Here is a 13,658-nt window from a genome sequence, read left to right on the forward strand (position 1 = left end):
CTATACATCTGACATGACAGTAATGATTCAAATCAGAATGTCCGATTAAAATTATTTCAGTTGAGTCCAAACAATTACCTCATGTGCTTCAACGGTATTGTGAGTACAATGTACTTTAACTTGTCACTTCATATGTCTATGTTTCAGACAGAAATACAAACATATTACTTTATTACCAGTGATTAATTTGCCTTTATGTACTTTCTTTTATGAAATGTCGCCATGGTGGTGCTGCTGTCCATCGCGTCATGATGGAAAGAGGAGCGTTATTGTAGATAATGCCCAATATTAATCTCACACTGCCCTACATATTCAGGGTCACAGGTCAAAGCTATTTCATGTTCTCACGCTCCAACTTGTATTAATCTGCCTCTTGCCCACTATTTATTTTGACCCTAATACCCTGATTTCAGTTATCACTTTAATGCTCCCTCCCTCTGTTGCAGGTGTTATGGCTATTCGATATTATGGGTTGTTTTGACATGAACTCCTTTGCTCTTTTTCTTTGTAGAAGAGATAATGACTCGGGCTTTTCAGTCTGAGCAAAATGAGAAGAGTTCCTTCCTTCTATCCAGATTACGTCAGACGACTACAACGAGAAACATGTTGTCGTAATGACAAGGGATGTTTAATACCTTGTTAATGACAGAGGACAAGCGTTCACTGTTTTCCAAATGTTGTTGCTTCCATAGAAACAATGGTATATTTTTTATCGTGTGGCAGCGGGGGACTTTATTGTACAAAGTAACCTTTCCCAAATGACACTAAATCTTCATTGATATTTTCATTAGACTTCATCAATCGGTTAGCAAAATTAAATCCATTCAAGTAAACAACCAATGCGGAGACATTTGCTATTGTACTGGGTGAAAATTCAACATAGTATGGCAAAATGACAAATAAATCATATACGTGCACTGTGACAAAGCCACTCCACCCAACTCCTTCATATTGTTCTGTCACTGTTGGACACACATGCACATTTTCAATTACAACTTGAGAAAAGTCCAGATTTAAGACCTGTCGCTTGTGTGAAACACAGTGAAAAGGAGTATCCTGTGGGGCCCTCAGGGGCCAGAACGGTAGTAAGTAGCTCTCTATGCATGCGTGCATACATGTGCACAAGTGACTGTGTGTGTGTGTGTGTGTGTGTGTGTGTGTGTGTGTGTGTGTGTGTGTGTGTGTGTGTGTGTGTGTGTGTGTGTGTGTGTGTGTGTGTGTGTGTGTGTGTCATGGTGGTGGTGGAGAGTGACCCGAGAGGCCCAGCTAGTTACAGCCTCTCTGCTGGAGACCACCACTTCCACAAAACAAGCATTGTTGGTACAGAACTCCAGACACCAGAGACACACACTGGAAATAACTTGTATGCACACACACACACACACCCACACACACACACACACGGAAATACATACACACCAGAGACCAAAACTGGCCTGAGTATGAAACCCATAGTCTCAGCAGAGGTCATGTTCTGTTTGCCATGAATAAAATCACAGTGAGTCCTTCAAATGGGTCTCATCAGCTCAGACATTCACTCCAGAACTCACTCACTTTTTCTCTCTCACTCACTCGCACTCACACACTCACACACACACACACACACACACACACACACACACACACACACACACACACACACACACACACACACACACACACACACACACACACACACACAGTACAAAATGTGGGTCCTGGACTTAACAATAGCCCTTGGGTGGTTGGTCGGACTATTATTTTAGGTGTTTCTATGCTAATTATGTGTGACTGAGACCATGTCAAAAGCAGTTACTGGAAATAATGTGGTGAGCTGGAAATTTTGAGGAAGAATTACTTTGCCTGCAAAGTAAAAAAAAAAAAAAAAAAAAGCAGTTTGTGGAGTTTGAACAGAGGCTTTGTCTGACAAAATCACTTCAAAGTCTGCTCTTGAGCACAGTGCCTGGAGCTTGTTTCATTCGACTGATGCACAAATTACAAGGAAGATATCATCATCAACCACACCATCATTGGAAAAGGAAGGAAGGGGAGTGTGTGTGTGTGTGTGTGTGTGGGGGGGGGGGGGGGGGGGGGGTTGAGGGGTGGCAGCAGCGTCAAGACCTCCAGTTCTGGCTGTGCGCTCTGCAGAGAGACCTCGTTGGATAACAGCAGTGTACGTCAGCGCCTCTCTGAACTCCTGTATAACCCCCTCAAGCCTCTGGCGCTCACACAGACGCAAGTTTAAAAGTAGCAGCTCAAACAGTTGCCCGGACTAACCCTCTCAGCATCCCGTCCCCCTTCATTCTGACAGACACACAGAGAGAAAAAAGAGAGAGTGAGAGAGAGAGAGAGAAGCGACAGCGAGGCGAGCGCGCAGGACAACCCGAGAGAAGAGCGCACGCACTTCTATACTTTGTTTCGTCTCCTGACGCGTTATTGGACATTTTCTACCTCTCGGATTATTTTCCAACTCATTCTAGCACTTCAATGGCAGGACAAACTATGGTTTCCTCGCACCTGTTACTGGTGATGTTGCACAGTTTCCTGGCCGCTGCGTCGTTCTGGATAGTGACAGCGGACCGCAGTCTCACCCGCTCCGCGTCGCATCCCTCCTCCAAGGACCTGGACCAGGACGCGGTTTACCAGCACATCCACAGATTGTACGAAAAATACAACAAGGATGGTCGTCTTAAAGAGGGAAACACTGTCAAGAGTTTCAGAAGCAGCCAAGGTGTGTGAATACACTCATCAATCTGCCAACAATGTCGACTTGTTGCTGTAAAAGTGTTGAATGCGTCAATTTATGTCTCGGTGAACAATTTGTGACATCATCATAATAATAATAATAATAATAATAATAATAATAATAATAATAATAATAATAATAATAATAATAATGCAGTCACATAGTTCCTCTGATCCTCTTTCAACAGTTCAGTTATTAAAAGTTCATCACTCAATGGTTTCAACCAGATGCTATAAATAGGTGGGACTATTTTGTCTGGTAAATGATTTTGAGCCACTGCGGTCACACAGTTGGGCCCCAGCCATAAGTGCAAGAATGCAAATGAACTCTCTTTCAGTAAAAAAAAAAAAAAAAAAAAAAGTACAGTAAAACCTAGTGGTTGTTTGTGCACTGCAAAGGGTCGCTTTCGCTGGCTCCTGAGTTCCTGTTGTTTCTGCAGAACATCAGTCATGATTCCACGTCCTGGAGTCAAGGGGGCTTAAAGCACAGTCGTTCCTCTCTGTCTGATGCTGTTTTTACGAACACAACTCACAGACATTTATACCCTGCATAGCTCTCAGATAGCATATCATAACACGTGTGTATTTTTACTACAGAGACTTGCTGTAATCCAAGGAGAGATGTAAGAGAGTTTTCACAACAATGTAAGACCTGTTAAAACAGTTGATTACGTCTTGATGTCTGGGCAGACAGTTGTGGCTGTATTAGGATTAGGGAGAAGCTTTAAGAGAAACTGAGGTAAGCATTTCCATATGCAGACTGAATCCAAGGTAATGTATATCTCTTGAGTCGCTCCATACTTCTGCTGAACTCTTATACAATGAACAATAACTCTGCTGTTGGAGTTAATGTTCATCATGAATATGTAGCTCTTTGTCCCACCCCCCAGCCCCCCAGCCCTGCCAGCCACATCCAGACTTGGGTCTTCTTCGGGGCACCTTCAGGAAACCTACCCACAATATCACCAGCCACACAGCACATGTAAATCTGCAAATGGAATGTGTTTAATCTCCCCAAGTTTTTGTTGATGAACCACAAATTAAAGTGTTTGTTGCAACACTGTACCTTTACCTAACGATGACTTCATTTTTATTGCATTGTTGTTTGTTCCTAATGGTACTTTTCCGTCCCAGATTACTGAGAAGTCTATTACCAAGAGCCTAAATACCTGAGTTCAAAGAAGGGTCAGTTCCTGGATACCATTGTTAGGCTGAAACCTTCTAATCACTGCAAATATTTAGTCTGAAAGTCAGAAAAACAATCAGATAATCACTCACTCGTTTCAGCTAATTTGTCTCTTTGGAAACAAGAACATAGAAGCACCTGTGAGATACAAAAGTGCAGAATTGTTTCCACATGTGAAAATACAAATTCCATAACACATGACTTCACAAGAGTTCAGTGCAATGGTGTCCACCTGCCTGATTGACGCTGACGGCCTCATTTATTGCCTCTGCAGACTCCGCTGACCACAGGATGATGTACCGATTCAACCTTACCACCCTCCAGGACTCGGAGGTCGTCCTGTCGGCCACATTCCACTTCCTGCTTGACAAACATCCACATCAAAAATCCTGGATCTGCAGACGCTTCAAGAGCCCATCCTGCCGTTCTGCTGCCGTCCACCCTTCACCATCCGTCAGCTTGATCCTCCGCTCTGTCTCTTCTGGGTCAGAGGTCAGACCTGGGTCAATGGGGTCATTTCTAGGCAATGTGACCTTCCACCTCCACAGGAGAGGGGTGTGGCAGATGAAAGATGTGACCCAGGTCATAAAGGAGGCACGGGATAGGGGTCACCTGCTGGTGTCAGTTGAAATGGATTTTGGGCAGCAATACCAGTACAAACCAGAGGAGACCCTGTCTGTTGGCAACACGCCATATCTCTTACTATATGCTAATGACCAAGCCTTGTCAGAGCCCAACAGTGTAGCGCCAAGCCTTCAGAGATACGACCCTCTCAACGAAGGAACAGAGCCCTCACATTCCTCTCAGTCTTCCCAGCTCCGAGACAAACCAAACTCCTCGCCAGAGTTGAAAGGACGCGTGAGAAGGGAAGCAAACCTACTCCTTGACCCCATCCAGAACAATGAGCTGCCTGAGGTTGAGTACAAGCCCAGTGGATACAGGAAAGAGGACCTGTGGGAGAGCACTTGGTACCTGGCACTTAAGCCCAAACCTAAATCAGAAAAGAAGGAAAAGAAAAGAAAAAGTCAGGAAGAAGAAGCTGTGGAACAAGGTAGAGGAGTACACGAGTCTCACGCTCTCAAAGGAGGAGAAAGAACACCACAGGGGGTCCAAACTGAAGAATCAACTGTGAAAAAACTTAAAGACACTCGTACAATAGCTCTCAGTGACAGGCGAAAATATGAGCGGATACACGAGGGAAAGGAAGGAAAAAAGCACAGGGGGAGTGATAACATCCAGTCACCTGTTCTGAGTTTTGATGAACAAACAATGCGTAAGGCCAGGAGGCGGCAGTGGAGCAGCGCCCAGCACAGAGGTTGCTCCAGGAGGAACCTCCGGGTGGATTTTGCTGATATTGGCTGGAGTGAGTGGGTCATTGAACCAAAGGCCTTTGATGCCTATTATTGTGCTGGCACGTGTGGATTTCCCATGCCCAAGGTACGAGCTTATACATCTGAATTGATCTCTATCTTTTGAACTTTCCAGTGGTGAAGAATAGCATTTGAGGTTCAATAATTGTATTGATTTTCCCCATTTATACATTTTGTTCTTCTCTCAAATGCTCTCAGGTCATGAGACCCTCGAACCATGCCACAATCCAGAGCATAGTCCGAGCCGTCGGGATCATCCCTGGAGTTCCAGAGCCCTGCTGCGTCCCGGAAAGTATGAGTCCTCTGGCGGTGCTGTACCAGGATGAATCCAGGAACCCAGTGCTCAAGATTTACCCCAACATGTCCGTCCAGTCTTGCTCCTGTCGATAGGGAGAAAACAGGAAAAAAAAGAAGCAGGACTAATGGAGACAGAACCGTACCTCTGTAAAGTGGTTTCCAGATCCTGAGAAACAAAGTCACTTTGGCCGTTGGTATTCCTAAAGGAACATAGGCTGTAGAGAAATCACTTCCATCTCTTCTGTCCCGCGGCAGTAGACCTGAAGAGAGGCATTGTCTGGCATCTGTGTTAGCAAAAAGAACAGAGTCACACATGTAAAGTCAGAGCTCCACATGTCTGAGAGGCCCAGTAGTTTTAACTCTGTGTTTGAAATAACATTGAGGATTTTATGAACAGGAGCATTTAAGGGACCTTTTCCTTTATATCACAGAATGTACTTGTTTTTCAAACAGCTCACAGTGAGTTATTGTTCTCGTGTTCTTTGGATACAAAGGCTATAAATAAAAGACTGTATCAATGTGTCATTGGGCAGCTTACACAGCAGGGAGATTATGAAACATTTTAACATAGAGTGTCCAGCTGTTCTTTGTGCATTGTACTTACATGCAGTGTAAAAATATTTGCAAGATGAGAAGGTTATTGTGCATTCTTGGTCTTTATATGTTAAAAAGGAAGTATCCAATGAAGCGTAGAGAGCATCTGGAATCCATTTGTACCCGCCAACCCCCTTATGTCAAGATTGATATTTAACCTGAATTTTTTTTTTTTTTTATTTTGAAAGTGAGACTTGGTTCAAATTAATTTGTCATTGTTGCTAGATAATGTATTACTATATTTTAGATTACACTGTTTTGTACATCTGTATTGTTTAAATTATGAAAAGTTAGTCTTCTATAAGTTAGAATAAAAATGTAATTTAATCCAACAGCCTTGCTGGAATATTATTGTTTTACACATTGGGTCATTCATGGACATTACTGCATATAATATTTAATTCTTGAGGTGAAAAAATCTTTCAAATCAAGGCTAAAACTAGATCGCCATTCCAAAATAGCTTTGTATGAATGCAGAAAGGTTCCACTCAAAGATAACTAACATCCCCCGAGGGCCCCTTGAACCCATTATTACCTGACACCAAAGGCTCAGAAGTGTTGTCCACCAAATTACGCAACGGATGCGGCGCTGTGGATTAATGGTTGATGGAGGAAGCAGGCTTGCACCTATTAGGACGTCAGCCATTCCAACTACAAAACATGGTGCACTCCCTCCTTTCTATCTGTCATCCAATTCAGAAGCAGAATATTTCTATAAGAGGGTTTTCTCCTCAGTAACTTAACATCAACAACAAAAAACCCCCATATGGTCTTCAGACAGATGATCTCAACCGTTTTAAGTCCACTGAGGGAGGAAGGTGACCCATGTGGTCCCTAAACACTGTGTCAAACTGACAGTGAAATGACAGAGGGAACTGTTTGATTATCAGCCCATTACTCTGTGGGGATTTTTTCTTTGCCTTGAGCCTTGAAATGTTGGCACAGAGTACCACATCTGTTCACAAGCTTTGAAGTTTACCACAACTGGACATCAACATAGTCTCAATGACTGACATTTAGTTATTTCTTTGACAAAAGGAACAAAAGATTGAACACTCATACTGTTAATTGCAGATTAATATAATGCTGCTCGTCTTGAGGCATGGGTGCATGTTTTGTGCATGAACCACAGTCAACTGGTAACTCTAAAGAACAATTGTATCACTACTGTCTTCATAAAATGTGCAGTAATTAATAAAAGTACTTGCCCTCTGCTAAATATTATATTCTATTGTCTTTTAGCTTTGAATCCAAGGATACTTTTTAATGTTTTTGTTTGGGGGTTTTTTTCATTGAAGAAATCTAATGATAAAGGGAAATAAAATTTAAATATTTTTCTTTAACAGGAATCTCCCCTTCACTGGTTGTAAGATTTAGTTTAAACCTATCTTGTTATAGGAGGTGCATATGCCTTTTTAATTTACATATTCTCATGCCTTCAGATTAGTTTGCAAAGACCTAAGTGAATTGTTTTGTTTATAGGTGAGAATCAAGTGGGATACAATTTAATTTGATTCTAACTTGTGAAAAGAAATACTTAGAAAGAGAGTGAATAATTTAATTCTGAGTCAAAGAAGGAATGAACACATTTTGTTTCATTATCACCGAGATACAATGTACTATATACACTAATGAACTTCACTGATTTTGTTCCACCAACTGTTGTTTTATGAAAATGTGTATTGATGAGATGATAAAATGTTGATGGACAGAAAAAAAAATATTTTTCATTTTTTATTCATATTTGAAGATGTTTAAAAGAAAGGACAGAGATTTATATTACCAAATATGTTGATAATGCCTTCTATTCTGAACATCTGAATGAATGAAAATGTTCAGCAACTCATGCCATTTCCAGTGTTTGACCTGTATTTGAATGATGACGATGACTGTAATTGGAATGAATAATGTTTACCTGAAAATACCTCATAATTTCAAATTGGCTGACTGAACTGTAGCGGGGGACACACACTTTTTTTGTCGTTCTAAACTGATCCCCTTTGTAATCCCGACTTACAGGCCTCTATTGGAAAGTGAACCCCATGTCAAGCACAATCACAGTCACAGGAGAGTACTTACAATGATCAAGTCCAGTTGAGAAAACCACAGTAGTCTTGGCTCACGTTCAGAGCCCGGCGTGCTCAAAAGCCAGAACGAAACGAGGCAAGCAGAGAACCAAGAACAATATTTGTTTTTCCATATGATGACTGTTCAATTAAAGGAGAGCAATACAGCCATTATTAGACAACAGAGGCTTTTTGTCTGGGCTGAAAAGCTCTTTCCTCCCACGGTAACTAAACTTGGGAAAATAATGGTTCTGTTCACTAAGAGAGGGTATTACTAGAGTGAAACTGTATCGCTTAATCACGTATTCAATCAAGGAGACCGTCGATATTTTCTTTAAAAGACTAATTTTATATAAAAAACATTCAACTTTATTCAGCCAGTTAGTCCATATTAGCATTGGTAAGTGTCCTTTAGCAACCTTCAATAAGTGCTGTTCTAAAATGCAAATATTTTTTGAGCGTTTTTAAATGCAGTAGTTACATCTTCTTGGAAGTTTCAGTTGTAGTTAATTGGAGTTGATTTTATATTGTTAGTCATTGCAACGCTACTTGAGGTTCAGTGTCCTGCAGAGAGACTCCGAGCCCCATTTGACATATAGATAGAGCTCGATGTGGAGTAAAACCACCAATACGTATTGGTATTATTGGTAGTATATTGTGCAACCCAGTGTATCAACTGAGCCACCCACACAGTTATCAAACATATGCTTTCCAGTTGATCACCACCACAAACAAAGCAAATGTGTTAAACTCAAACTGAGATATTAGTGAACTCACAGGAGGCTCCAACTAATGGTCTGATCCATTTAAAAAGCAAGAAAACTGGTACATTAGACTGTGTTATATTCGAATGTGAATATTAATAGTGAACGTTGTTAATGCCAGCAATAATTTGACTGTGCTGTGAACCTTATGCCCTCGTTTTGTCTCACTGAGCTGTAACTGAGAGAGCAATTTATGTCCGTCCGTCCAGTCTGAATATAAGCTGCCCATGATTGATGGAGAAACATAAAATTACACTTTTATAAAATGTTCCCATATTGTTTCATTGTGAAATGAAGGAGTTGACAAAATATTGCAACAATAACATTTTAAATCTTAATCTGTAAAAAACAAATGAGTTGATCATCAATTTTAGGATAGCTAATTCATAAGAAAGCAATGTTATGCATCAGCAATATTGAAAACATTAAAACTGCAGACTCTTATGAGTATCTCCGCACCTTGTTTAATCCATAATCCATCTTAAAGATTACTGTCCACACAAATCTGATTGTCAACAAAGAATTCACTTATTTATACAGCTGGGGTCATTTATACAACCCAAGTTTATGTAACTTTTGTTTAAAACCTTTAAACTCCTAATTTTACCTGCTGGCTCAAGGAGATGCCAGTGAAAGGAAAAAGAGTCCCAATAATATTGTTAAGGTGTGCTCAAAGATCATTAGACTTCAGCAGATGGACTTAAGTTCCCTTTTGGGAAAATAGTTGACTGTTAAAAGAAATCAAAAGAAAACATATCAGTTTGTCTCTACTAAAATCTCCCTCATGCCTTCAGACAGACCATACATGAACCATATCCCAACTACTTGTTGCTCCAAGTCCATCAATTAATTTGCTACTAGGCTGCTTAACACAGACAAAACCCATTTTAGGATTGTATGACTACATTGTTTATTATTTATCACTACCAATGTATTGTCATATATTGTTACATTTGTTAAATGGTAATTTTATAACTTAGTTTTATGATTTTGAATATGTTCTCAAATATTTTAACCACAGTGGCTGCCAGTTGTTTGAACTGTGTAAACTGGGAAGTTACAATTTAAATGCGCATAAAGGATTTTTAAAACCAAACAAAAAAAAAGTAAAATGGTCTGAGGGAAACAACGTGTTTATTTCCTCCTATTGTGTGGTGCAACATTTTATTTTTTCCCCCAATAAATTACCAACATCCTGATATCACTTGGGGTAGTCTAAACACAAAGAAAACATGCTGAGTGGAACTTTTAAACACTAAATCAACTAATGAGAGAACAAAAGTTGGTCTCAGTCGCCATCTGTTGGGCTAAAATCAACTAATTTAAAGCAGGCTGATAGAGGAAAAGAAATACCCAAGACGTTTGCTTCAGTTTGATAACTTTAAATTTCCAAACATATGTGCAAACACACTCAATTCATATCCGCTGAAACAAACCGGAGCAGACAAAAGCTGATAAATACGAGGACTCCTTTCGGATATTTACGCACACAGTCGCGAGCGCACAGTCTGTCTTCCCTCCGGCGTTCCTTAAGGCACAAAATAATCATCAACCAAACATACAGAGCTCAGGGGACAGACGTCTGACTGCAGTGGCATCAGTTTGCATGTATCTCTAGCGACACCTAATGGACAGGTTTGAGGTGGTCGCTTGTGTCCGATTTGCTATGTTACAGACACCTACATTCAATGTTACGGCCTACACCAAAGTCTCGATGTGAATCAGGAGTCAAAGCTTGTTAAATACGAGCACCATTAGGAAATAAATATAGCTTTTAGTCCATTATTGTTTCAGTTATGAGAGGTCATGTGTCTGGAGAGGTGATGTCGCTCGCGAAAGTATTCATGGCAGATGGGGCAGGTGAGTTTGTCCTCTCTCCTTCTCCTCACCTGAGACTCCGCCGCAAACTCCTTTTTGTGGTGGGAGCGCATGTGGAAAACCAGGTCTGAGGTCATGCGAAAAGACAGGTTGCATTTGGCGCACCAGTTCTGCACCGACACGAAGGAAGTGAAAGTAGGCGGAAGGATCGTGAGAGAAGATGCGGTTTGCAGCTGAGCGCCAAAGTTTCTGGACCAGTGCTCCGGCGCGTAATGGAAAGCATTATGCATTGCAACGGGGGAGGGTACAGTCTGCAGCTCACCGCTCAGGATGTTGGACGCAATCAGATTGTTGTATCCCATTACAGTCCTGGAGGTGAACGCATCAGTCATCTCCTCCAGGCGGCTAGAGGGGGCTGTTGAAGCGCTGCTGAGATGCGCGCGTTGGTCACCGGGAGAAGTTCTTTTACTGGGTTTACAAAAGGCGCTTTTCTGCTCTCCCTGGCCGAAGGGGAGGACCAGAGAAAAGGCGCTGTTACCGCTTGAATGCACTCCCGAGCTTTCCTCTCTTTCCGATCGTGCCTTCATTTCTCTGTCCTGCGTAAAAATGCTCTTGGTCTCTCCAGCCAGGGAAGTTGCATCACTTTTGTGTTCAATATTATCCGATTTGATGTGGTCATGTTTTAGTTTCTCTTCAGACGAAGACGTCTCTCCTGCTGACTGGTCGTAGCCTTTATTCAGCTGCGTAATGTTATCATCATTTGAAATGTTCGTCTTCTCCAAAAGAACTGTTTTTCGCCATTTGGGATGAAGGGTTTCCTCGTATTTTCTCCTCTTGGATGAAACCTCCGCATCCTCGTTGCAGCCAGATGATTTTTTGTGCTCCAAATCCCTTGCGATGTTGTGGAAATCTGTCACTCGGTGCTGCTTCTTTACTTCCACATTCTTGTGCTCGTAAATCTCGCGGCTCCAAGTGTCAGTCTTGACTTGAGGACACAGGAATCGGCAGTGGGCCAGGAAAGGATACTCATTTTTGAATATCTGGTGGCATCGTTCGCATTTGAGTTCTGAAAGAAGACAATAATATATTTTTAGGGCGTGACAATCTGTGGATAAATCGACATTTGTAATGAGACGACAAATTATACCAAATGACCTTTTCTGTACGTGACTCACCTTGTTTTGATCCTTTGGTCCTGTCTGTGAAACCCAAGAGATGAGACAGCTCCTGGTCGTACCACACAAGCAGTTCTTCCTCCTCCTGGATGTCTCGGGTGGTCCTCACGTACAACTGACCCGCTTTCAGAAAGGCCTCAGTGTTCTGCTCCTCCCTGCTGCGCGCCGCCTGAACGAGCCGCAACCAGGACAGCACCAACGCAGAATTACGCATCGCCTCAGGGTCGACCTGTTGAGAGAAGACGCCGACATTTTACTCCTGGGTTTCTTACAAACTTGTGCTTACAAGATAAAACTATCCAAGTTGTATTTTGAATCTATCAGAAGTGTGTTTGCAGGTGTCAGTGTGAACATTTGAAAATCATATTCATGTTTCATTCATCTTACGTGAAAATAACGTCATATAAAATAAAGAACGGTAAAGGAAAACATAGGTAATGGTTTTAAAATTATTTGGATTGAGCATTATACTACACAGTAAAATGTAAAGAAGAACAACAACAAAATTTCTAACTCACTCTGAACACGTAGGATTTCGCTCGCTTGTCACAGGATTTCTGCGCTATGAAGGCAATGGTGTCGTAGAAAGTGTTTTGGAGCACACATGGTCCAAAGCACGTGCCCGCAGGGATGCTGCGCGTAACGACCACGCTGGTGTAGAGATCCGCTGGATGCTGGAGGATTTTACTCTCACTGGTCCAAAAAGACCGAGGCAGGAAGGTGTGATCCATCGTTAAACTGTTATAAAACACATCAGGTTTCAACGTTATTACAGAGAGGTGGAATATGTGTGAAGCAGTTTGCAGTGAAATGTGGATAAGGGAATTCACGACAAAATCACGGTGCCATTATCAAATTCCATCCGAAACAAACAAAAAAAGCTAATATTGCACATTTACACATTTTAATATGTAGTTAGATATTCGGACTGTGTAAATAATACATGTTGTGGGGTTTCCTTGGTGGTTTGGGTTTTCAGTTGCGCAGAATTCTGTTGCTGTTCTGAAAAACAATCTGTGGAATTGTTGTGTTTTGTTTTTTCCCCCTGATGGTTTTATCAAGGACCCACTGCGGAACAGGCGCTGCTGGTTTCGAGCCCAAATGATTTCTTACGTCCTTTGTCTCAGTTTTTCACTCGGTTACTCCTTTTGTCTCCACATCTGCCGCGGTGTCAAACTGCCTCCTCTATGCGTAAGATAAGTTCAATACGTTCTCTTAATTTATGAACAGCATTAAGACTCGTGTATAACGTGACATTTGGGTTTGTTTGTTTTTTCTATCAGTAGTGGAAACGTTGAGATTTGGTTTGGAATTAGAGGATGGGTCGATGCCAATCAACAACGACTATTTTCCTATATAATAATGGCATCGTGGAATACGACGTAGGATCATCCATTTAAAAAAGAAACATTAAAGTGAGTGAGTATAGGTGTCCTTGGACTCACCCGGAGGATGTCATGGATGTTGGTGCCGAGAGGCAGCAAGTTGCAGCAGCAGGTGCAGCGGACCTCAGAGACGAAGCCCTTTTGGTTTGTTGGTGACGAGTTAGTTATCTGGCTGAGCCTTCCTCCGCACTGTCGCCTCTCTCCTCTCACACTCCCACTTATCCTCTTCAGAAAGCGCACTGGAGCGTGGCGCATTGACTTAAACGCGTGCGCGCGCCT

The 13,658-nt window shown here is 41.8% G+C and overlaps 2 protein-coding genes across 2 annotated transcripts; one reads left to right on the plus strand and one right to left on the minus strand.

Annotated features, from left to right (window-relative positions):
* The first annotated feature begins 2,151 nt into the window (after positions 1-2,151).
* gdf10a (growth differentiation factor 10a) lies at positions 2,152-7,823 on the plus strand. Its single transcript, XM_080507592.1, has 3 exons — positions 2,152-2,710; positions 4,185-5,347; positions 5,479-7,823. The coding sequence occupies exons 1-3, from the start codon at positions 2,467-2,469 to the stop codon at positions 5,668-5,670; spliced, it is 1,599 nt and encodes a 532-aa protein (XP_080363718.1). The 5' UTR covers positions 2,152-2,466; the 3' UTR covers positions 5,671-7,823.
* Positions 7,824-10,791: 2,968 nt separating this feature from the next.
* Positions 10,792-13,556, minus strand: znf488 (zinc finger protein 488; the record flags this gene model as incomplete). The annotated part of the gene is made up of 4 exons (XM_080507421.1): positions 13,440-13,556; positions 12,513-12,732; positions 11,995-12,223; positions 10,792-11,885 (listed from the first exon to the last, which is right to left on the minus strand). The coding sequence occupies exons 1-4, from the start codon at positions 13,451-13,453 to the stop codon at positions 10,792-10,794; spliced, it is 1,557 nt and encodes a 518-aa protein (XP_080363547.1). The 5' UTR covers positions 13,454-13,556.
* Between the last annotated feature and the right edge of the window lie 102 nt (positions 13,557-13,658).

The sequence above is a fragment of the Blennius ocellaris genome (genome assembly GCF_963422515.1).
Source record: "Blennius ocellaris genome assembly, chromosome: 13".
Classification (NCBI taxonomy): domain Eukaryota; kingdom Metazoa; phylum Chordata; class Actinopteri; order Blenniiformes; family Blenniidae; genus Blennius; species Blennius ocellaris.

What these genes read in the sequence shown, in the direction of transcription:
- gdf10a (XM_080507592.1), top strand. Translation starts at nt 2,467, where the DNA reads ATGGCAGGACAAACTATGGTTTCCTCGCACCTGTTACTGGTGATGTTG. An exon ending in GAGTTTCAGAAGCAGCCAAG is followed by an intron (nt 2,711 to 4,184) that starts GTGTGTGAATAC and finishes TTGCCTCTGCAG; the next exon opens with ACTCCGCTGACCACAGGATG. An exon ending in GTGGATTTCCCATGCCCAAG is followed by an intron (nt 5,348 to 5,478) that starts GTACGAGCTTAT and finishes AAATGCTCTCAG; the next exon opens with GTCATGAGACCCTCGAACCA.